General features: G+C 24.4%; 1 protein-coding gene across 3 annotated transcripts in view; it reads right to left on the bottom strand.

Annotated features, from left to right (window-relative positions):
- LOC112685482 overlaps window positions 1-27,762 on the bottom strand; it is a 188,876-nt gene that overhangs the window by 88,702 nt on the left and 72,412 nt on the right. For all 3 annotated transcript variants that reach the window (XM_025557395.1, XM_025557396.1, XM_025557398.1), the window contains one exon: window positions 12,561-12,714. In XM_025557395.1, the coding sequence (XP_025413180.1) occupies window positions 12,561-12,714 (154 nt within the window). The remainder of the gene's footprint in view (window positions 1-12,560; window positions 12,715-27,762) is intronic.

Here is a 27,762-nt window from a genome sequence, read left to right as displayed (position 1 = left end):
AAACAACTATTGTTATTACATTTAAAATGTAATACCTTTTTGAAACTAGGACAAATTTTTAAAAAATTGTATCGTATGCCCAAAATTATATTTCATATTTACATAACCAATAAAAATTTAAACATATGAATATTTTTATTTTTTCATTTATTTTAATAACCATTTATAATAATATATATCCAAATTTTAAGAACAAGTATTTTTAAAAAATTTGCAAATAATTATCTTTTATAAGTTATTATTAACTTTTAAAAAACATTGAGTATATGTTTTATTAATGTGTATGTGCGTATAATATTTTATATTTATGAATTTATGATCATGAATAGCTTCAAAAACTTTTTATTTTTTAGATTTCATTAAATAAATATTGCATATTTTATTCGTATATAAACCACCAGTATACTTGGTTTAGACTAAATTAAATTCAAAAAATATCTTTACCCAGTATGTTTTTGATCAAATTGTAAATATATTATGAAAAATCGTTCAACAACCAACTAAAGGTATTAAAAATAAATATCTTAAACTTAAATAAAGATCAATACACTTACAGAATTTATGTTCAAATTCTAAATAGTTTTTGAATTATGTTTATCTAACACTTTCATTAAAAAAATTTAAATTTTTAAGATGCTAAAAAACTAAAAAAATAACTTTAGTAGAGACTACATGAGTATTTATTAATCAATATGTTAACTATAAAAATGAAGTAAACTAATTTAATAAAATTCTAAGATTTTTTTATGACCGTTGTATTTTAATTAAATTCAAATCAATCCGGTAGCAGGTCAATTTTCCGTTTGATATTATATTTTTCCCGTTTCAGTTACTTTGCGTACTATAACATTATTACTTAAGATCCGTGAAAATGGACTCACACGGCTGATTATAAAATATATCTTATACAAGTTACTGTAAATAATTTTATTCCAATGGCAATGTTGCTGAAAATAATTATCGTACTGTGATAAACCGATGATAGAGTAGGATTAACTCGATTAGTTTTTACGGGTCGATGTAGAATGGCCAGTTTCATGAGGATATTATTTTAGATGAGGAAATGTCTATAACACACATGATCGGGATAATTCATTTTGATTTATAAATAAAAATATCGTTATAGTTATAGACTTAGAAATATAATTACCTATTTGCACACATTTTCATTGCAAAAATAGGGACATCGTCATATACACTTTGGTATGAAAGTGTATAGTATAGATCAGTGATTTTCAACAGGTGTATCACCGAGTATGTCCAAATGTGTAGCGTGAAGTACTAATATTAAATGACACAAAATGTACAAATATTTTTGACATAATTTAAAAAAATTAATAAGTATTTAATATAATTTCTATGATGAATAAAAATAGATTACCAGCTATCGACATTAAATAAATGTTACTATCGTAATTCCAATTGATAAACATTGGTTTATCGATATTTATTTTTAAACAGTGTTTAATATAGAGTATATTTATATTTTACATTATCAATTAATTATAAATATTTAATATTACGTATTATTTTTATTTTTTTACTGTGTGTCGCAAAGTATGAAATATTTTAATAATGTGTCACCATAATACAAAGGTTGAGAAACACTAGTATATAGTATAGTCTTAGTATTTAATTTTATTTTAACATTTTTCGTTCTGATCGAAATTTATTAAATTTAGAAATTCAGGTGTTTTGAAATAATCTGTTTGATTTGATGATTGTTTAATTTGAAATTTCAACGGTTTTATTTAAATTATTAAATTATAATATTAGAATATAATACAATACGAGTATACGCATGACGAATAAAAGATAACACAATATTTCAATAGAGATTTAGAGATGCACGTGTACCAAAGAACTTAATAACGCACCGATACACATTAAGACGTACAAAAGACCGTAGTATCAACTAAATTGAAATGTTGTGATTCGTTGGATGGCAATCGCCCACTGTAACAATAGGTATATTTTATACAATTTTTAAGCATGTTGGTATCACGTATTTTCTAGTACCATAAGTTGAGCGTTGAATTTTATTCATAAGATTCAAAGACTTAAATTATATTATATTGTAATTAAAGCGTAACCAATAGTTTTTAGTGATTGCCTCGTTAAAGTAACAGAAGAATTTTTTTTTTTTTTTTGGTGATTTTTCCCTAAGTAGAGCTATTTAAGTACAGCTAGTATACACAACACTAACAGTACTCTCTATCAGTTTTCTCCAGATCATAGCTAGATTAATTAGAGTAAACAACAATAAACAATGAACAAAGTTTGACGCTATAGCTAAAGCAGTACACAAGTAAGTCTATTTGTCAAGTAAAATATATTGATATGAGCTAAAGGAAAATGTAGCGATTGATGCCAATAATAAATTTAGTATATTTTACTACAAATTACTAGTACAAATTATTATTATACTGTTGTTATTTTTGATAGTGTTTAGTATATTTTCTTCTGCATTATTTCTACGATGAGTGACTTTATGTCAAACAAGCAGAAAGCATACAAATTATTAGAACTTCTTGAATAATCTCCTATACTGTGATATAGTACATTAAACGAATAAAGAAACAAACAGTATTGGGATTTATCTAGATAAATTTTCTAGATAGATTTTTTGTCATTTTTTATCATATCTAGATAAATAACGCTAAGTTATCTACTTATCTTAAATAAAATGATTAATTATCTAGATAATTTTACCTAGATAAATGACTGTATTCTTACCAAGATAAAAGTTATTTTTATTTTTGTACGAAGATGAATCCAAAAAATTGGAGATCATCAAAATTGGTCCAGCCGTTCTTGAATTATAAACTTTGTAACTAACCTGACTGTCTTTTATACATATAGATTTTGTATTCATAATCATAATTCGTATATTAATTATAAGTAATTATTATTTCTTGGTATGACATTTTGTTTGTATTTTGATGTCACGAAAATATTTTTGGTATTTTTAAACTTCATTTCTTATTTTTCCTTGGAAGTTCCAAATATAGTAGGTATTTTATTTTAGTATACACATGTAACTCATACGCTGAATAGTCATTACTTCACTCTTGAAACCCGTAACGTCATAACTACTTATAAAATAATGAAAATCATCAAATTAATATTATATGAAAAACAATAATGTTTTACTTTATGTATTCTGTATTCATCCTGATACGTATAGAGCAATTTTCATTTTTTTTTTTTTTTTGTGTAACATTTTAGTAGTTAACTATCATTAAATATTTTACATTATAAATTAATATTGCTTAATGATACACTACATTACTACATTCAACATTAAACACCTAGGTATACCTATTGATAATAATGATTATAATTGAGTCTTCATAGATATTATTAGAATATGAAATATTGACCGAAAAATAACATTTTTTTGGAAAATATCTTTTTTTTTATCTAGATAAAAATGAAATTATCTTTTATCTTTATCTAGATATTTTAATTTTTTTTTATTTATTAACTTTATCTATATAAATTTGGAAATATTATCTTTCAACTTTATCTAGGTAAATTTTGCATCATCTATTCCCAACACTGGAGACAAATAGCTAAAAATTAAATATATGGTACTATTTACACAAGCATTTAAAATAAATGCTGCGGATATTGGAAGAAATTGTCATATTATCTTCGGTGCTAAATAACTGTTGAATTAAGAAAAAGAAAAACGTCTCTACATTTTTTTCTTAAAATAATTATAATTATATTAATAAATCACTTGCATACGGCTAAAAATCTCAATGTTAATAAAAGTGGTTCTGAAGGTGAAATCGTTTTTTAGAGTCAAGTTCTTTTCTTTTATAGTTAAAGGTTTAATTATTTCCAAAAGATTCTGGTAATCATTTTCGAGCAATACGAGTATGCAGTGGTATCTTCTGCACTGATTTCTTTCCGTCATATATTTTTAATAAACAATTTTTCATCCATAACTTCTTCGTTTGTTTCTTATGTAATGTTTTTTTTTCTATCATTCATATACATAATAAATGGATAGCAATGCGTTCACAGTTCAACAATTTTCGTAAGAATAATTGTCATTAACTCTATGCTCTCTACGTGACTGATCTGTTTTGTGTTAATTTCTTCATGGCGTGTAAATACAATTATTATGTAGTCTAGCTCTAATTACATATTTTTTATATTTTTTAAATATCATAATGATGGAGCGAGTAAAAATAATTTTAGTAATTTAACCATTCGAGTACAAAGTACACCGTATAGGTTAATCACTGCAATTTCCTTCCAGAATATAACGTCTCGGTAAGCTTTTGTATTATTGTTACAAAAACGTTACGGACAATTTCTTTATATTTTATCCAATTTGTGTTATATGCTGTTCACTTTGTCTCACACGTGTAACATTCGGCTACTCATTCGTCACCCTCCTCTCTCGTATCATCGAAAATCGTAAACATTTTACGCGCTATACGTTTTACTCATTTAGAGTTGTATACGTTTATTCTTTGTAACTATATAATTTTGTTATTTTTATGATTATATATTTTGATTTTTTTGCTTGATCATAATTACCATTCACAACAAAGGCTATTAGTTAAGGTGGGTGATTTCCAAAATTTATATATATATTTTTTTGTGATTGTTATTTTTTTCTAGTATATTTGTTAATTATATTTCCTTTTGATACTCGATAATCGTAAACTTATAATTTTATGGTATCTGATTAAATAAAAATAATTTAAAAATTAAATTGTATCAAAAATACAAGTATTCATATAAATATGAATATCTTTTATGCTAATATTTATCATACAATTCGAACATCTTTTATATTTACTATTTTTATAGTTTTTATAGTATTATGCTTTACAAATCTAGTAACTATGTCATTGTATCAAAAAGTATTATGACAGAAAAAAAAACAATTACCGTTAAAAATAACGCTGTTATACGTTTCTGGTAAAATTAAGTGTATACTCAATATTTTTATAAATAATCTTTATTCACAGATTTAAGAGCTTGGTTAATACAATCAAAATGAAGGAGTATAATTTAAAATACATGTTCGGTCTATTATTTTTATTTTGAAAAATCGTATGGCTAATAATAATTTTATACAGTGAACGTTTATACGTATTTATTATACTAATACATTTTACGTAATAAACTGCACATATTTGTAATAACTGTTGTGAGTAATTAATTTTACTTGACTTCGGAAACTTGTATTTAATTTTAAAAAATGTGAACGTAATGTTATAACAAAACAAGTTAATTCCTTGAGACGTTTTAAAAAGCCGGATTTATATATATCTTATTTTTTTATGTATTCTAACTTTATGTTTATCCTTCGCGTATTTGCTTTAAGTAAAAATATATTTTTCAAAGACAATCAAACCAATGCAATTCAGTAAAGTAATATTTAACAATTTTTTTTTTTTTGTATTAGACCACGTATTTAAGTAATTTATTTATATAATAAATAATATACATTATATTTAAAGAAAAAATAATCTATAGTCTTGTAAATTTATTTTATATATATTATTTTATATCAATTTAAGTTATCACATTTTTGCAAGGCCATCAAATAGTATATATATACATATATATGTGTGTGTGTGTGTTTAATTTTCTAATGCAAATATTCTTAGGTAACTATATATTGGGCAAAAGTAGAAAAATTACTATTTATACTTAAAATATACTTAGTTTTGGTTAACTTAGTTATAAATTTCCTATTTATAAAAACTTAGGTAATAAACTTATAAAATTACTATAAAACTTTTACTATTTTGGGTGATTATGAACAGATTTGAATAAACGGAAAGTTTCATTTATAGTTTTCGCAATTTATATATAATTTATGATTTATAAAAAAATACATTGATTCTATAAAAAACGAATAATTAAAATCAAATAAATTATTATAAATTATGTTCGAATACAATGTACGTAAGTTTATGAATTTCGTCTATTTCATTGATATAATAGTATTTTCATAAAATGTATTTTTGAAATGAGAAAAGTTTTAAACATCTGAAGTAAATTCTTATGAATTTTAATCATCTTTCTGGAAATCGTATAAAACACGAGTTTGAAGTTTACAGTTAACAAGTAAAATATTTTTTTAATAACAAACCAGAATAAAATATGTCAATTCATTATAAGCAATTAACATTTACCATCGATTCAGTTACGATTATCTATCAACGATTATAATAATACTTAATTTAAAATTCAAACATTAATAGCAATAGTTAGCAATTAATAGCAATTAATAACATTAAAATAGCAAACTATTTTAAATAATGAAACCGGTATGTTATTTTCATTTGATTTGATAGTAAAACTAAATAATTATATTGAAATATCAGTGTGGTTGGTTATTTACCAACCTACAAGCTCAAGTTAATACATTATCTGTGGATCACTAAATTATTTGTATGGCACTTAGCAATTCGATTCGAGTACTAATTAACTAGGCCCTCCATACCTCACTCCTTGTAAATGATGGATTTTTAAAAACAGTCTCGGGATATAATAACATTGGAAGTCTTAAGAAAAAAATGTATTTAGTGAAAATCTTTAAATAAAAAAAAAAATTGCATAACATTAATAATTATCAGTTTTTTATAATTTAATACTCTTTGGTCATATTAAATTATATTATTTGGTTTATTTTCAAAATAACTGAGAATAAATAAATTTTTAATAATTCAAGTGAATGTTTCATAAATGGTTAGTTCACTACACTTTTGACAGGAGACAAAGATAACAAAAGACTTCCCCTAAGGATGTCTTCCCGTACATTAATCATTAATATTACTAATTGCGAGTGCTTAAAATTAAAGGTAGGTATACGTGTACATCAGAGTTTCTCGAAGAAAACAAACTGAGAATTTATTTTAACATGTTTGCGTACGAAAATAAATTATTTCCAAACCAAATTCGTTATTAATAAAAAAAAATAAATAATATCTACTTATGCTAAGACTTTTCGTGTACATTTTTAATCTTTAAATGTAATTCACAAAATTTTATTTTTTGCAAATATTGCCAATAATAATATTGAGTTATATAGGAAATAAAAAAAAAAAAATAATTTTTTAATCAATTATTTTCTAAATTCAAATGTTTTAACAAAATATATTTCAATTAGTTCTACAGTTAAATTAAAAAATTATTAGTCCTATACACGATCATTTTAAGTATTTAAAATTAGTACAACTATTATATATACGAGTACATTCATATAAACGGTTATAAAAACTAATTGGAGAATCATCCAATATACGTGCATTTCGACATAAAATGTAAACAGCCTCGAGAACGGTACAGATGTTTTCATGTAAAATGTATAACTTCGGTAGTTGGATTAATAAAATTAATTTTAAATTAATCATTGAGTTGACAGCCTCCAGGAAGTTTCATTATTTGAAAATTTATTTTTAAAATCACATAATCAGCTTTTTGTACTGTAATACACTCGTCAACAAATTCTATTTACTTTCACGCAGAACTTCATATAGGATACCGTTTGTATCATTTTAAAAAACGGGGAAACTCACTAGCCCTTGGTTTGTATAAACTAATCTAAGACTATGCAATAACCTTATATATCATGAATAGCAAGTTTGGGATTGTTCCGACCCGGTCCAGGGACAGAATTACCATTTTCGGGAGACATATTCCACCGGGACTGTCCATTGTCCAATTATATGTAAACGATTTTTGCGTTGCCAAGGGATACTATTTTTAATTTTTTTTTTTTTTTTAAATATAACTCAAATTCAGCATAACTTTTATATTTACAGGAGGAAATGTTTTATGTTATTCATTTACATTTTTAATATTTCCGATGGAACCACCGCAGTAATCAAATTGAAAAATATAATCTAATAATAATACACATTTTTTAATTCATGCACTTGTTTTTTGAATATATACACACGAAAATATCTAATTTTATAATTAGATGTTAATATGGGTTATGCCGAATAGCCATACAAATAAGAAATAAGAAGAGTGATGTTATTGATCATTGTTGAAATCATTTTTATTACAATCATATTGACAAAAATTTTGATTTAACAAAAAATGATCACATAATATTACACACGAACATGTTTCATATAAAATAAAGATAAATTATACTTCACTGTTATATAGTCGTCTTGGAAACTACCTACAGGTAACAGAAAATCCATAACATGATGTTCTTCATGAGGTACACATGGATTCTTTTTATACCACTATCCGATCTTAAAACTGTTTCTGTTAATTATTTTGAATATAAATGTCTATACTTAAATCAAAACATTCGATATTAGTTAAGTTACATACCATTTGAAAATTTTTTAAAAATTTATAAAAAATCATAATATATTTTAAATAAATCTAAATAGTTTTATAGCCGTAAAATGATGATTTTGTTACTCTATTTGTGTTCTGAGAAAATCAGGCAATGAGTCGGATTTATAATGAATAATATATTATTTTAAGTGCATGTTTAAAACATTTTTAAAAAATTAAACTGAATAGAATTCACAATGTAAATGTTTTGTGTGATCAAGAATTACTAGGCATAATATGTCTAGTCGAAATACTAAAATAAATTCACGAATTAATTTAAATTTTAAATAAAATTGTTAACGTTTTAAAAATACATTTTTTTTTTTTTTTTTTGAAACAAATCAGTTTTTAAATTTATATTCTTTTTTTTCAGTATTTTATTTCAATAATTTCCAATGTTAGGTTCAAATATTTATACTTATTATTCGGTCAAATAATTTTAATTTTTATTTCAAATAATAAACACACACTATGTTTATAATTATTTATTACTATTAATATTACTATGTCGACCTATACTTTTGTTATTGATTAAAACCCATCTCACAGAATACCTTTTTAACATTTTTTTTTTTAAATATCATCGAAAATAGAAAATAATAATTGATTTTAATAATTTTGATGATTACTCTCTCTTTTATATATATATATTTTTTTTTGCATACTCCCCTCCCCAATATATTCCTGAATTTCATTCGATTTAGAGCAAGATGTAATTTTGTTTTAATGTTTATTTTTATTCCACACACGATTTTAGGTCCCAACTGAATCAATTCACATTCTTAATAGCTATTTCAACATATGCGGTTGATATTCACACTCTGTTGTGATAGAATGGAACTTACTTAATTTGGTGGTGATAACTATAATAGTGCTCGTTCGTGTGAGTGACAGGCTTGTGGAGGTAAAGATTCCTACTGATGCTGCAAGGAATAAACGTCTCACAGGAAACAATTCGTGACACATGTCACTTGGATAAAATATCTTTCCTTGACCTTTATATCTCTATTATAGCTTGATGTTCGTTCGAGTGCCGTATCATGATCAATTTCTATAAAGTCTGTTTATTTTTGTCGCCAGATTTCAACGTGTAATCCGAGCTAAAATGTAAAACTTTCTTCCAACTCTAGGACGATTATGATGAGAGACGATACATATTATAATATTATGTTAAACGTGTACCTCGATAGTCATTTATCACGAATTATTCACGCGTAAATAATATCTCCTCCCCTCCCAAAGTCACATGAATTTATTATAATATATAGGTAACGTGCACACGCGTTGCACCGGTAAAACTGTTTTTTGTATTACTCATCGTAGATGTGATTACATTAAAAATTATGAAAGAACAATGCGGAAAAACAATTTGTGAGTGTATTGTAATATACTTACACATATATTGTACCATATAAATAACAAACTGGAATCTTCGAAGATAAAAATATCTCATCCAATAAGAACGATTAAATCTACACTGAAATCCACATCATATTTATACACTGAATACAATATATACACTTCTTATACACGTATGTAATGCGTGTACCCACGTTTGGACCAGTACATCGAATCTCTTTTTTTTTTCAGAATAAGTTATCTGAAACTTTATAGCATTTCGTAGCAAGCTATTTTTTTAGTTTATCTATTCATCCTTTCAACTTAATTTAACGAATATATTATAGAGAAACTATTCTACTAAAAGCTGTTTTTTAAGTAATAACGTCAGACCAAGTTTTATGAGACAAGACTTCATCGAAATATAATATAATTTTAACGAAATTCTGTTACATTCCTTTGTGAAGAATAAAACATTTCAAAATTGAATTCATGAAATAAAAAACTAGCATAAAATTAATATCCGATAAAGCATGATATTTTTAATATACAATTACAGATAAAGTACATTTCGATACACAATATTAATATAAGTATATTTGTATCGAAATATACTATTATTATAATATTTAGTTACAATTTAATTGAATGTTATCGAAAGATTTCGGGTTGGTAATATGTTTTTGCCTTATGTAATTAAAATGTATTAAAATATTTCACTTTCGTTTGAATGCAGTTCATATGTGTATTTAATGAATTAAAAAAATAATTCTGGCAAAAAGTGAGAAAATAATTTTTTGATTATAGTACCAATAATTAAAGTTTAATTTGTGTTCAGTTTAACATAAGATATTTAAAAAAAAAAAAACATTTGAGTTATTATTTTTAATATTTTTTAGATCATAATCTTATAAAAATAGATTTTAATAATTATATTATTATATTATATAAATTTACAGTTTAAGTTTATAAGTTATAATTTTGTACTTAAAACCTACTCATCGATTTATTACAAATAATAATTTATGTAAATTGGTTTATAACTTTTAACTTTAGACATAAAAATGTATTTTATCATATATATATATAGGTAACAAACATAAATATGGCGTATTGTATTTTTAATGAATTTGAACGATTTTTGGGGTGTTCAAATTAATTTAACATTTTAAAAATGCATGTATAAATAATGAATATTGATTATAATACATATAAGTATAGTAAAGGTTGAAACGTCACTGAATTTTTATTATATTTCATAATAATTATAATTGCTTATCGCTTATGCTGCTGATGGGAGTTGCACAGCGAACAGGTCGTATCGTCCAAGCACTGCCAGTCGTACATTTCGGTAATTAAAAAGTAATAAATATTGTAATCTCCCCAAAGATAACTGTAATCGGCCTCCACTGTTGTCACGAAAATGAAATCGGCGCACTGTATGTTTTCCGTTCAACTAGGTCGCGACTCACGACAGAGTGGACGTTTTTCAAATTGTCTTCAACCATACTGAATATTAACATTTTTATCGCTGGTTTTTCGGTCAACCTGATGTCGGGCTAACTACTTACGAGTCCACGGCGGGCATACATAGCCAAAAATACCATCACCACATCTCAACATTCAACACCATCGCAATCAAGTACTTTTTTCATATTTTATAACCATTATGGTAATGCTAGACAAATGTAGTTCCTTTTATTTTTATCATCCCAATCAAATCTTCCTTTAATTTTTAATAAAAAAATCGAAACCATGTGTTCCAAAATTCTAATTTGTAAAAACACTTAATACATATTTATCCTTCATTCTAATTTTAATTTTTGTTATTTTTTTTTTCTAAATTTTAAAATAAGATACTCAAAAACATCTAAGTTCTGTAACATACTTTTCGGTATCACGCAACGCGACTTTTGGGTCATTCACCAGATATACCCCTGGTTGGTAGGTACAAGTATTCTACTAGTTACTACAAGCATGCAGAAACGTTACAAGGTTTTAAACGTAAAGTAAAATATACCTACTACATTTTGTAAAAGTCTTATTTATGCAGAATTCAGGAAGGTGATTCATAAATATAAAATAAAAACATTTAAACGAACAGCCCCAAAGGAACCAAAGGAACGCATTCATTTTTTCATAAAACATGAACGTGAACGTGTTCATAAAAAGAAAAAAAAATGAACCTGAAAATGAACGAGTTTGATTTTTAAACGAAAACTGAAATATATATATATATTGTAATAATACTAGAAAAAATAGGGTACATGATATAGTTGATTTATTTATTATATACTATATTTTAATCAAGAACATTTTTGCTCTTTTAATTTTTTATTTTTAAGCAACCACACCGTCAAGTTGTTGTAAATGAAAAATAAAATATACAAGAAAATCAGTTTTCACATTAAAACAATTTTCAATCACAAATACAAGAGGTTGATTATTCGATAATTATACGTCAAAGTCAGGATAAGGGAAAAGAAGTGAATTTTGAGTAAGCAACTACTTATGCAACACGCCTTGACTTATAATGTCCTAAAATAATTACTCATATTATTACTATCATCATTATTTCAATGATTATTATTATTTTACTCTCTGTATATTTTTCATTATTATTCGCAATACACATTAATTACATTTATACTGTACATGAGTAAAAAAAAAAAAAAAAATTAAGGTAATTCACAACTAATATACCATACTCTTTTACTCATATAATCCTTTTCACATGACTTTACCTTAAAAGGGATTTTAACTGTGAATATATTAATATATATTATACATATATTATATTATATATATATATATATATACTTATATAACCACGTCAACTTCAGACTAATTTTATGAGAATAATATCGACGTACTGCACTTACCTCTTTGACGCTTATATCGGTCTCCATGATAATCCCTTCATCGGTGGCATCGGTCGCATAATAGTGGCTAAACGGTGCGCCCGGTAACGGCACCGGTTCCACATGTCCCGTTTTCCCATGGTACCGCAGTAGATAAGCAGTCCAACACACATATCTACAGAATAAGAAAAAAATAAACAAATAAATAAAATCTCAGTTAAATGACACATCAGTTCTTATCAACATTACTATTGTATAGTAAATTAATTAATTATATATATTTTTTTTTATTAAAAAATATAACCAAATTGTACATATTTTATATAATATGTATGCACTTTTATTATAATATGTTATGGGTAGGGTAAAATTAATTTTGGTTTTGTATAGTACATATATTTTTTTTTTATTATTATTTAGATGAAAATTTATATTTTATTGTTTTTATATTTAATTTTTTTTTTAGTGCATAACTGCACACATATTGCAATAATTTCAAGTGAATATGGTAGAACCCTAATTATAATATATAATATATATACGTGCACGACAACGTGTATATATACGTGGTTTTACTAATCCATGTTGGTATGCACAGGACACAGTATTATGCCATCAAATCGTAGTTACGTACAATGTATACTATAACATATATCGTATTAGATCAAAAACTCAATCATTCATGGCCCGGTGATCGCGTTAAAAGTTTCATGCTTATTATGACAAGATGGTTCTTCAAAATCATAAACATGGAATGCTACATAAATATTTATTTAACGTTCCTTTGCGTGACGACAACTTATATATTGAGTGGTTACCTCTAGTACCTTTACTTTATACTGGATAATTCGTAAGTAAATAAGAAAAAGTTTTACGTAATTCTAATATCCTTAGGTACTTCAATGAAGTTTTTGATCGGAATGTATCCAACGATTCCCGCCTGAAATTATTATAATTTAGATACTTATCCGAAAAATAATTATAAGTGCAAAATACTAATAAGTTATTAGTATTTTCTACTTTTATTAGTAATAACCCATTCAAAATGAACCACTTAAAAAAAAAAACATTTTTTATCAATAATAAAAGATTTCAAAATAAATACTAAAGCTTTCCTTCCATAGTATTTGTACGCTACTGATTAACATCCAAATTCTTATTTTATAAAATAAATTAACTACTTTCAATAGCCACACATCATGATCCATAAGTAAAAGCTAAATGAATTAAATATCAACGTGTTGGTACTTAACAAGTATCGTAATAATACATTTGAAATAAAACCAATTAAATCATATATAAGCTTTATTAAAGATGAACTATATAGGTATTATGACAATTCCTGAGTTAAATCAATTAGTTATTTATAAATATCTAAATCCAGGAATATCCATTGGAAATTTAATTTGTAATCTTCTCAAAACCAAAATGTTTAAGAGAAAATAAAATTATACTTTACTGTAGTATTTCAAACATAATTACAGTATTTTGAAATATGTTTTTATTTGTTTTGCGTCTGTATAAAATATAATATTTGGTTATGAATTTATGTAATAAACAATAATACACAAACACACTCACACGTATTTTGTGATAAATTTATTTTGGTACTAAAATAGTTACCTCTATAAAATATATCAAACTACGGAATATACTTGTAATGATGTTTATAGTTTTTAATATCATTAATTTCACTGTGCTATAAATATATATTTTGATTTTATAAATGTAACAGTAATGCGTAAAAAAGTTATGAGTCTTAATGTTATATGGTTTTTTGTCTAAATCAATAAAAATGGCGGAACAACTCATTTTAAGAACTTGTTCAAAATTAATATTATACACTATTATGGGTATAAGCAGAACTATATTCTAATAACTGGGCGTTGGTCTAAGCTACTAAATACATAAAAAGGTTAAGGAAATATATCATGATTAATTAGTTGAAATTACTATCTGAATAATCTGAATATTGTCATGGTTTTTAGTGATTTTAAATGTAATGTGGAACGCACAATTATTATAGTGTTTTATTCAAATTTTTTTTATCTATGAAAACGTATCTTAAATGGACTCGATTAAAATAGTGTAGGGGAAAAGTGGGTAAAATGGACCCTAAGGGAAAAAATCCTCCACTTTTTAAACTATTGAACTTTAAGAACTTTAAAAACTCAAAAAACTTTCTCTTATAAGTTCACTAAACATCCATGTTGTGCAGTCCTCGAATAATTTTTCGTTTTTTAATTGTTTTAAAAATTTTTATTTTGCCCTATTTTAGACGTATGTTAGGTAAAAACTTATTCATGTCTGAATTAACTGAGAAAAGTGGCCTAGTTTAATAAAAATGTATAGTTTCAACAATGATTATGAGCACTGTTGGGAGTAGATAATGCAAAATTTATCTAGATAAAGATGAAAGAAAATATATACAAATTCATCTAGATAAAGATAATAGATAAAAAAATTAAAATATCTAGATAAAGATAAAAGATAATTTCATTTTTATCTAGAAAAAAAAAAAGATATTTTCAAAAAAATGTTATTTTTCGGTCAATATTTCATATTCTAATAATATCTATGAAGACTCAATTATAATCAGGGGCGTATTTAGAAATGTCTTATGGGGGATAGGGGCACAAACAAAATGTTCAAAGTATATATGTTGAAATATTTCAACTTAACTCGCAAACTAGTTTACTATTAAAATAGTTTGCTAGTTTACTAGCACACTTAACTAGACAATGCTTTTTTATTATCAGTTAGTGAACTAGCTTACTAGTTGCTAGTAAACTAGCATCGTGTAAACTACGTTTTAGATAAGTAATTAGATAACTTAGCGTTACTTATCTATATAAGATAAAAGATGACAAAAAATCTATCTAGATAATTCCTAACACTTCATGAGTAATTTTTAAACATACTTGAAAGGACAATACATTTTCCCGTTGTTTACCGAGTTGTGTGAGTGTGAGGTTCACTTTATAAACGTAGAATTAAAACTGAAAATTTCCCTAATATTTATTCGTTTATCTATTTAATTATTTTTGAACACAACCAAATTCTGTAGTGTAAATTACTTTACTATTAATATCATATTTTACAATTATAATTCAATATTCCATTATTTTTTGTCTATTAATTAACACGTAATTTCAAATGAATATTTAAATTTAAAATTTAATTTAATACATGAAAAAACAAAGAAATATTAACTCATAATAAATGACGTATTTCTTTCCGTAAAAATTAATAACGATTGTCATTGTGTGTATTTTCCTGATATAGATAATTGTCCATGTACATATGTTTTTACAGCTGAACGAAACCAACAAAATTAACAAGTAAACATTAATATTTAATCATTCTACTTAATTGAAATATATTATGCAAATATTAAGCTATTTCTTTTAAATGAATAATATTAGCTATCAAATTGCCACAAACAAAAAAAAAAAAAATAATAATTGTTTAGATAGTCAAATAAAGTAATTGTTTTCATTGTAAATATCAATTTATAGACCTGATATTAACACCAAATATTATTATAATTTAAGAATATTTAAACAATTATAGAGAGTTTCCCTGATGTAACTTTCAGCTTTCTAGGTTAGTGAGAATGAATGTCTTCAGTCAAGTTTAAATTTAAATCAGAGCTTTATTTTTATTTATAATAATAAACTGAATTATCTACTAAAGTATAAGAACAAATATTAATTAGAATATTCAAGAGAGTTCAGGTTTGATAGAGACTAACGAAATTGATTTTGTGATATTAGACTATCAAAATAACTAGATCTCTCAACAATTAATGTTCAAACAAAATTGTATTTACTTAAATATTAAACGTAAAATTTATTTAATTCTTTGAACAAAAATGTACCTATTTTAAGTTTATAGTCACTTAAGTTCAATTAAAAATTACTATGGCTTCGTTTCACAGAAAAAATAATAATAATAAAGAAAATTGTAAATTACAAATTAGACATTAATTAATTTCCCTACTCAAAATCTAAAATACAAAATGAGATAGCTATCAATTTTAAAAATTTAAAACATTATACTTTTCCATATATCATTTATATCTTATTAGATATTTTCGAAAAATACTCCAATATAATATTTATCATAGTTGTTTTAATGTTAAGATAAAACATTATGCCGAGCACGTTAAAACAATTGTATTCAATTTAGTTATATTTTTTAATTATATTATTTTATGACAAAAAAAAAACATCATAATTTTGGTATTAAAGGAAAACAAATTAAGTTGCACTGAACACTCTCTATTGAAAATGAGTTTTTACGATGGTTAGACATGATAATAGTACTAAAAGTTATTTAAAAATGGTCATTCTAAACACGGTTATGTTTTAATATTCTCAAGTTGCACAAGATCCTAATTACTTTTAAATTATAAACTCTAAAGAATGAACTTTGATTCAACTCTTCTGTTTTGGTTTGATTTTCTCAGATCGTTTATTTCTCGTGTAATACATTATATATATATATATATATATATATATATATATATATATATATATGACTTTAAACTTAAATTCAATAACAAGCATTTTTCCTTTTTTAGTGTATTGATTATAAAAGATAAATTATCATGTGAATACGCATAACATTTTTAACTTTAATACTGAATACATTTTTCTTAACAATTCTGCAGATATTTTATGAATAAATGTCCGAAAATATATTGTTACTGAATGGGTACATTTTGCAACAACAAATATAGTCTATTTGATAGTAAAAATATATCAAATCAATATCAAATTTATCAAAAATATTTTTTTTCTTTATGATAAGTTCGTTTTAATGTAATATTAGCTTATATATATATATATATATATATATATATATATATATGATAAATATTTGTTTTTTCCATTGATGAAACGGAATATTTTAAGAACTATTACTATGTATTTAAAATAATCGATTTCAAGATTGACTAAATGTTTCAACGTATTTAATCAGAGAAACCATACGTATTTAAGCATTTATTAATTGTTATATACTTATATTTATATATAATTATATACTATTAATTATTCACTAGAATTTTCAATGTACTTTAATCCGATAAATTCGTGATTGCGTAATAACATCTATTGTACAACGACCACTGTTGAACGACATCGATACATTTAAGGGTTTGCCTTAGCTTTTGAGTTAATAATACGAAGTTTTGGTCAAAATATTTATCATCATACGTAAGAACTATCACCTAGTAACAGAGACTGTGCTTTTGAATGTATACTTTATTTCACAGAGCACTTTAATCACGTTGCAGTCTGAGGACTGCTTACAAAATTAGACACATTTGATCAGTTAGTGTTCACTGTATTATTATTAACCTCTATGAACTAAGAACTAATGTATCTTATAATTTAATGGAAATATAAGTATTAAATAATGTAAGTAAATTTCATCTTGAAGTTTTGGAACCTGATTATATTTTTATTTAATTTAATTTATAATGTAAATCAGTATATTAATCATAAAATAGTAAATAATTGTAACAAAAAAATTAAAAGAAGAATTACCTTGTATTTTGGAAGCATCTAGTACCTCATTTATGTTTAAATATTAGTATCAGCAAACGCAAACGTGGTAGGTTTAGGTGCTATTACAAGAATGCAGCAAAACGTTTTCAAACAACAATATAACGAAATATAAGTATTTCAGCGTTGCAATACCTTGATAAGCAAGATAACAGGGATATAATTAAACCATACTTGTACATGATACTGCGCAAATGGCATTTTGTTGAAAGGAATCTAGGTAAAAATGTCTATGTCAAAAATGTCCAAATTCGTATATAAAAAAAATCAATATTATTCAAATATATAAGTAAAATCGGTAGAAATGAATAATGCTTATTTATTATTATTATTATTAGTTATTACTAATGCTGATAATTAATTTATAAAATAAATTTAATAAAATGCAAGTCATTTAATGAGTAAAACATGATTATGTTTGTATGAGGAATTTCGGACTATGAATCCTAGCTAATTTTTAAGATCAATCAAAAGCATATCTTATTGAAATCGTAGAAATCGTAATCTTATCGATAATTATGTGCAATAAATTAATCATATCACGATTGTCTCATTATAAAATGTAGAAAATCCTATACATATATATATTCAAGTGGCATAGAAATACAGTTGATACTTTTTACGAGGTTATTTACATAGATACTAGAATAAAGTTCAGAAAAAATATACATACTCATTTTCAAAAGAGAACATACCGCTTTCGTGCGAATCTACTGACGGTTGTCCGTCGTCCCAAAGCCGATTTCTCACACTGGCACCAAAACGAGGCATCGATCGTGCACAATGGTCGCTGATCAAAACCGTCCCGATGAGCATACATCGTATTTAATTAAATTGTTTACAAATTATTTGTCATACCCGACGAGCGCGAACAGTTACACTAGTTGTATATGAGTTAAAACGAAAATCAGTCGCTAAAACGGTATGTTCTTTTTTGAAACGGGGAATAGGTACTACCTATACATTTGTCATGTAAATACGGTTAAATTAAAGTAATTATGAAATAATAAATAACTTAATTTTTATAAACCCATTTTATTATAAAATTTAATGAACTATTGAAAATTATATTTTGGTACTTAGACATCCATATACATGAATATTTTTATACATTGACAATTCTGTATATGTACATTTTTTACTTAGACATATTTCCGTGGACATTTTTGACATAGCAATTCTTACCGACACCCGTTGAAAAAGGTTTTCTTGTACTTAATGAAATCGATGGAAAATCAATTTTATTACAAACCTTATGATGAAATATTTATTGATGAATATAATTATATTATACTATTGAGATTTGAGATTTTATAATTAATAATCAAATTGCTAATTTTTGGTTATAATTAAGTAAACTACTCGTTTAAAATATTTGGTAGAAAATATTAAAATAATACAAAAATATAGTTTGAATCATGAACGCAAAAACCATAAACAATAGTTCAAGTAATGGAATTTTTTTTTTTTTAATTCGTTTTATATTATTAAATTTATATAATTTATACGACTGCTAGCCAGGAAGTTTACCTATTACTTATTAAATATACGCAAATATAATTGTATCTAAAATAGTTTTTTCAAAAAATGTTTTCAGCAGATTATAAATTCACTTTAACCGCGAATACTTTAAATACATTTAAAACTAACATATGTGAGGTAGCATTAATCACACAGCGACTAAGATAGCCGGATTCAGGCGAGCTTAATAAATCTTTGTAATTCATTGGATGTATCGGTTATTTAGCCAATTGGTTTTAGTAAAAAAGGATACAGTACATTTCAAAATTAAATTAATTGTTAAAGTTGTTGATTTACTTATTATTTATCTTTCATAGACCACTGAAAAGTATCGTTTCAATATATCTAATTAATAAAACACCATGGTTTAATATATTTTCACGCTATCGCCCCTTTTATTTTTTCCATTAACCTAAAATTTTCATTAATTTACTAATCTAAACTAAGTCATCGAGTGAATATTATTTGACGGACAAAACTCAAGTTTCATGGCACTATCACCATACGGCTGAAAACTTACAAGTCCAAAGCAAGATGAGAAAAAAAAATTAAGACACGTAGGTTGAGGAAAATTAGCTTTAAACAAATTGAAATTGTCAATGATAAAGTAAAAATATGGCATGTTATATAAATATACATGCAATAAAATGTTTATGTAAACGTAGAAAATAACAAAAATGGTTGATCTCTGAGGTGTCTTAAAAGGTGCAACACAAAATGTAGGAGTATAAGTTTAATTTATGACAGTATACTGTTTAACTTAAACGTACAATTAATAATTATTTGTTAAGACAGTCATGTTTTATACAAGAAATTTTAAACACAAATTAAACAAATTAAAATGATTAAATTACACTTCTGTAGAAAAAATAAAAACTATAACTATAAGAGTTTTAAATTTATTTTTAAAACCACTAATAATTAAAATATTTCCTTTTCGGAAACATTTTCTTATAATTGTTTTCAGTAACACTTTTTTTTTGCTTTTAATTATGATAGGCACTTACTCTAATATGCATAATAATTTTATGAAAATATTTTAATATTATATCAAAGTTATGTCATTGTAGCGAAAATAAAAATAAATATTCGAGAAAAGAGTCCATTTTATTGATTGCTCTGTAATTGAACGTTTACGGATGACAATAATTGAAATTTAATTTTATAAAAACATATACAGTTAAAAAACCTGTTGAGGTAAATAAAATAATGTATTTAAATTAAATTATATTTCCAGAATTAAAACACAAATTTTTTTTGATATATTTAATGCTTAAGCGAATATCATTAATATTACCTACTCGATATCTTAAGAGATTTTGCTCTATCTGTAACAGATAATCAAAGAAATCGAAATTAGGGTTGAGGATTGAAGAGTATACCCTAATGTTATTTTTTTTCGGAAAAACTAATGGCGATAAAGTTTTCTATCTTTGTAACTGCTATATTATTTACAAGAGCCCATATCCTACTCCTTTGCACTAAAGCTCGTGATATTTCCTACAGGAACTATTAAGTATTTATTTATGTATAATAAACAGATTATGACCATTTTGAGAGAACAATAAGTATGAGATAACTATTTAGGTAATTTACAGTTAAAATAATAAACGACTGATTTAAGACATTCAATTATCATATTCATGTGATTTGTCCAAGCTATATTGAAAATTTATTTTCCTATCATCCAATAATATTACGTTTATATTTAGATTTGTTTGATGCATACTATTTATTTATAGAGATAAAATATATATATATATATATATGTGTGTGTGTGTGTGTGTGTGTAATTATTATTTATACGATCATTCCATTTCATGTGTTATATATTAAAAATTAAATATAGAATATAAATTAACACCATTAGATATACTCGTGCATAATTCTCATATTATCTAATTTTTAATAATAGCCCACAGTATTTTTTATTAATGTATTTTAATTTTATTATCATTGTTCTAGTTTTTTTTAATTGTAAATCTATCATCCTTCCGCTAGTATTATAAAGTCTTAAATTCCTACCGGTCAGAATATTTGCTGCAAACTTTTTATCCACAAAGGATGTTGATTAAAAAACAACTGAAATAACGTAATAGGTATCTATGGCGGTCGGTCGGAAAACAGAAATACGTAAAGAAAAAGAATCATATCAAAAAATAACACACTTTTAATTTAGTAAGACAATAATTGTCTTAAATTATTTAAATAAACGAATATATCGCTTTAACTTATAACAGTTGTATAGTTTAACTACTTGAACACCACGTTTAATTATATTAAATATAACATTATTATAGTTTTAAAAACGCTGAAATAAGTTTAGAAAATAAAAAAAAATTACAAATATTTTCAGGTTATTTATTACAGATTATTTTTTTAATCAACAATAACTAAACGTTACCGCTACATTAGTATATTTTATATACATTTAATTTTAATAATCTTTTAAAACGAGAAATAAGCAAGAAATTATAATTACATCATTTAAAAACAAGCGTTTTTCACTAATTAATAATTATAACTTTTATAGAATAATTTTAAAAATTAAAATAATTTTATTGTATTATAAAAACATGCAATTATTTGAAAGTTATTTCTAAACCTACGAGTATATAGATTTTTTTATTTAAATATTTCATTACAAATAGGAAACTATACGTATAGTTATAATGGACAAGTCATTTATTTTATTTCAATCAACATTTTATAAAAATGAGGGCTAATTCTTATTCTGTATTAAAGTTATAGTATTGGTTGAGTAGTACCTAGAATATTTTTTATATATTTGAAGTAGTTTTAAATGTATGGTTGAATTTTAAGATGAATATAATATTATGTAGTGTATTAACCATTAATTTAATACTGACACTAAAATATCATTAAAATTTTAATTTAAGCATGTAATACCAAAATTAGGAATGCTAATTTATATATTGTTTAAAGAAACTTTATGGTTCATAATTCTCAGCTTAAAACTATATAATATAAAATAATCAACCATTTTTTATCAGTAATTCATGATCGCTACAGTTTATTTACAATGATAAATATGATTGATCAAAAATGAAATTATAATTTTATAACGTATTCAATCATGCACGCATCCATCAGAAACCTAAAGTTTAGTAGTTTTTCATAATATTGAATGTATTTGTTTATTATTAAAAAATAAAAAATAAATTAAATTAAAATGCCTAACAAAAATGAGAATTGATGAAATACATAATATTTTTTTACTAGAAATATAATATCACCATGATTTAAGAATAATTGACTTTTTCGAAAATTATTATATTGCACACGGTGTACAAGTTAACTTTTTAACAAGTATAATGATTATTGTCTTACAGCTGTTTTAAAATAATTCATTAAAATTTAACCCTAACATTTATTATTGTTATAATAAAAGAATATTATTAGTGTTTAACTACAAAATTTAATTTATAAATTACTACTTGTTAGTATTTGGTATTAGTAAATTTGTCAAGCCCGTTTTGTTTAATACTTTATTAAATATATTTATTATAAATTTATTAACATTCGATCGAAAAACATCAATTTACGATGAAGTGTCATATTTCTTTTCTATCAACTTAATATGATTTTTACACAGAGAAATCTTCCACATTTAAAAAAAAAAGTTTTTATTGATCTAAATTACATCGGCAACTAGACTATAAGTTTTTATTTTATTAATTTTTATATTACTATTTATATTATTAATATTGCTGAAAATTAAAAAAAAAATATAGACACCCATCGTAGACACATCATCATAGACACCCAAGTAATAATTATGGTAAAGGTTTCATTTTAGCATTCAGGATTATAAATTAAATTATAGTAAATGTTATACTTACTAAAATATGCTTGTCGATTATCATAAATCTATAAATGCATTATCGTCATTCCTAAATTAATTTTGTATGTTTAATAATCATACTTCTATCAGTTACTATATGGTCGTTAATAAATATAATCGTAAAAAATATAAATAATAACAGCATAAATATACATATCATTAATATAAAAAAAGATTTGCCAGTCCTAAAGTAGATAACATTAAAATTGTAAAACTACAGTTAACATCTTTGAAAATTCAAATGAATAAAAAAAAGTTCACTGTTCATTTACCGATCCTAATTTTTAAATCCGAAATTTTTAATTTCCTTATCTGTCTTAAGATAGATTAACTTTTAATTATTTATAAACTTTTTAGTAATTAGCATATTTTGTAGGGCAAAACAGAAAGTTGATAATGTTCATTATAAATGTATCATTGTGTTGAAATGATAACGTGACTAAAAATAAAAACATAATTACAATTTGCTTTTAGTTTTGGACTCTGAAATACTTTATAACTTTAAAGTTATACTGCATGAGTTTTTAACAAGTATATTTATAGTACATTGAACTCATTATCAATTTTATTTATTAATTCAAATCAAAAATTGATTGTGATGATTCACCAAAGTTTGGATTATACATTTATTTTCAAAGTCAATGATGTCAATTTTATTACGTTAATATATACATATATATAAATATTGGCATATCTAACATAGCTATAGGTATTGGGTAAGTACTGTATTGATTTATTCGTTAAATTAAATTACATAAAATAAATGCTAATTGTCAATTTTAATGACTACTTTTTATTTTTTGCTTTCTTTGCTTTGGCCCATCACATTTTAAATTCTATAAATTGACCTTCAAGCTACTTAAAATTGACTCATTCCTGAGGTACAGCGTTAGATACAAAGAACACAAATGGAATTTTGAAATGAAGATTAGGTTTTAATGAAATAAAATCAATGATACAAAACGTAAGGTTTCTAACCCCATTATATGTTACATGATTTTATGGTAACGTTCCTCATCTAGCTAAAATAATATTATAATGACACTTCAAATACCAATTATAATGTATTCCTGTATGTAATTCCTTTGCGGGCAGTATTAAACATATTATAAGACAACCTAAACTACTAGACTAATATTTCACATAATTTGAAATCACTTCATATGTAATATGTATTATAAATACTTCAAATTTAAATAGTTAATAATATAACTGTTTATAGGTATTATAGAATTGTTTTAACGAAATCGTTTACACATACGTACGTTCATCTCAACATGTATTTATTAAATACATTCAACAAATTTACCATTACTGTGTGAAAAAGAAAAGTTAAAATTAAATAAAATTAAATAAAATTTTTTCTAAAGAAATGTCGTGTTTTTTTTTTTTTTTTTAAATAATTATTTTTAATGAAAATAATCAACCGACCGTTATCTATACGCATTTAAGGATAATCGCAATAGTCATTCAAAAGGTCCATTATGTGCACGGGGAGATTGATAACTAACGGTAAATTATATTTTCTGTTTATTATTATTATTATTATTATTATTTGATTACTGTAGTTGAACGATAACAAACAAATTAAAAGATCTAAGTAAGCTATAAATATAAAAAGTAAAAATGTTTTTCTTCTCAACATACATATCACGCATATTCATTTAATTTTATTAGGAAGAGTTATATTTCTTATTGTTATGAATTACTGAAATCTTGTCCTATGGTCATCCTAAACTATAACTGTAAAACAATTTTGAATTTTCAGTTATTACTTTAATAAGAAGAAAATCATTTGTTTTATTAATTTCGTATATTCAATGAGTGCCTTTGATCAAGGTGTACAAAAAGATGTAATAATGTGCATCATTCAATATTAAATAAACAAATTCAAATAGTACGACAAAAGAAAATTTTCAATATAAATAAATATTAACAACATTTTTTAGTAGAAAATTGATAGTAAATTAAGAAAAATTCAAAATAGATGAAGTCATGAAATTGAACACTCTTTGGAAAAGTCATTAAATAAAACGAATATTATAAATATATATTTATTTAATTTATAATAACTTATAATCTTAAAGATTTTAATTTTACACTTTATAAAACAATTAAAAAAAAATTCTGTATCTTAAGGATATATTTATATATATATATATATATATTTATTTATTTAAATATTTATTTAAACTAAAAATAAAAAATAAAACTGTAATTTACTTTGTAAATTAACGTAATAGTAAATTACGTATAATGTTATAATCTTTAGCGTATTATACTAAATTGGCCTTGGTTAGCGTTTGGGTTATAGATAATGTCGTTAACTATATACAGTTACTTTCTATCTCTGTTTAACTATATTATAGATAGGCGTTTTAAATTTCAAAGAGCTTTCATAACAAGGTATTGTTCTGAAAACTATAGTTAAGATACACCGATTTTGTGATGAAAAATTAAAATATTTTAACAGTTGTGTAATGATAATTTCATTTTATTTTTTTATCAGAATTACTTTTTTGTAATAAATTTATTCACAGAATACATTTGTAGTAGTCTCAACTTAAGTACTTCTAACAGTACTGTATGAAAAATAGTATTTCGATGTTCAATTCTGATGTTCTTTATTGAAATAACATAATAAATTAAGTATATGTCCAGGAAAATGAATTAAAATCAAATGTTAAGGTATTATAATTATTAAAAATTATAATAAATGAAAATGGTGAAGAATATAAAAAATGTTCAAATCAATCAAGAAAAAGTTATGGTAAGAGGTGAAGGATAAAGGTAAGAGTTACAAATAAAAAAAAAGTGAAAACGTCAACAGTTGCTTTACAAATACAAAATTCCCCGAACATTATAAATAATGTACGATGTCAGTATAGTAATTATGACTATTTACGAAAATGTGAAACGCTTTGAATTAAAATATGAATTTTTTTTTTTGAATATCATCATATAACTTGTAAATTTAAAAACAGTGGACACGGTAGTATAACGGCGGGATGATGAAAATATGCAGAACCGTAAAATTTTTATGTGAAAATAACAATGATAATATTACTTAAGTTCAGTATGGGCTTAGTCGCCTCAAAACTACCAAACACAAATCGTGTGTACAACAAAAAGATCAACTTTTTTTTTTGGAGTATACAACTGTATAATTATATTATACTAGCTAACCCGGCCATGCTTTGCTATTGCTAGATTTCAGTACATTTATATATGTTTAGGAATATGTGAAAAGTTTGATATGAATTATATCAGATATTTAATTTGATTAATTTGTTTAGTATAATTTTATATATACGTGTGGAATATATTTGTTTCGTTATGATGTATGATGTATGATTTTTTTTTTTTTTTGTTAATTATATCAATTTGTCTTAAGTATTAAATATTTCTGGATACACCACGTTAAGTGTCTCACCTTCTGGGGCCATCACAAATAGATTTTGTTTGTATTTAAGTTGTAATTCTACATTGTGCGTAGAAAAAAAATTGCATGTAAATGATACAATATGTTTTCGAGTACTGATCCTCCAACAAAGGTTTTATAATTTAAAGCTCACAAGTATAAAAGTGCGATGATGAAGTGTTTTCGTTACTCTTATCGCGTATTTCATATAGATCATATCGATTACAACCACACACAGCGGGATGAGATTAATTTACAAATGGATAAAATGAAACATGATGACATCGTTTGGCTACCAAAGTACTCACGAAATGCACCCCTGCTGTTTCCTAGTTATGGACGACTGGGCGTCGGTGGAGAAAAAACATGTAGCACATCACTAGACTTAAGAGCGTTGATCCAAGGGATGATAGATAAATGTTACACTTCTTCAGAAGTTGCTAATATTTTGGTCAATTGAATCAACCATTGGCTCAACGGTACGGCAATATATTATATTGTAAACGGAACCTTCCGTGTGCTTCCTGTATACACAAAAAACTAACGATGTTCTGTGATTCGTTCTCAAATGTTAGAAAATAGTGGAAACAAAAAAAAACTATTATCCCACGCTTTTATTTAAATGAATCATACATTTTTTACAGTATACATTTTCATACAGTTTAATTTTTATCGATTAAAAATACTTGTCTGAATTAAGTACTTCTCTTGAGCGTGTCTGAAAATGAATTTTCAAGAAATTATTTTTATTATATAATTTAAAACACTCTGAATATTATACGAGATCTTTCAATTTGTGTAATTTTCAATAACTACATTTACAATATATAAATGATGGCAAGC

The sequence above is a fragment of the Sipha flava genome, unplaced genomic scaffold (genome assembly GCF_003268045.1).
Source record: "Sipha flava isolate LNK unplaced genomic scaffold, YSA_version1 277_pilon_pilon, whole genome shotgun sequence".
Classification (NCBI taxonomy): domain Eukaryota; kingdom Metazoa; phylum Arthropoda; class Insecta; order Hemiptera; family Aphididae; genus Sipha; species Sipha flava.
Note: the sequence above shows the minus strand (reverse complement) of the source record. Positions and strands in the feature narration are given on the sequence as shown.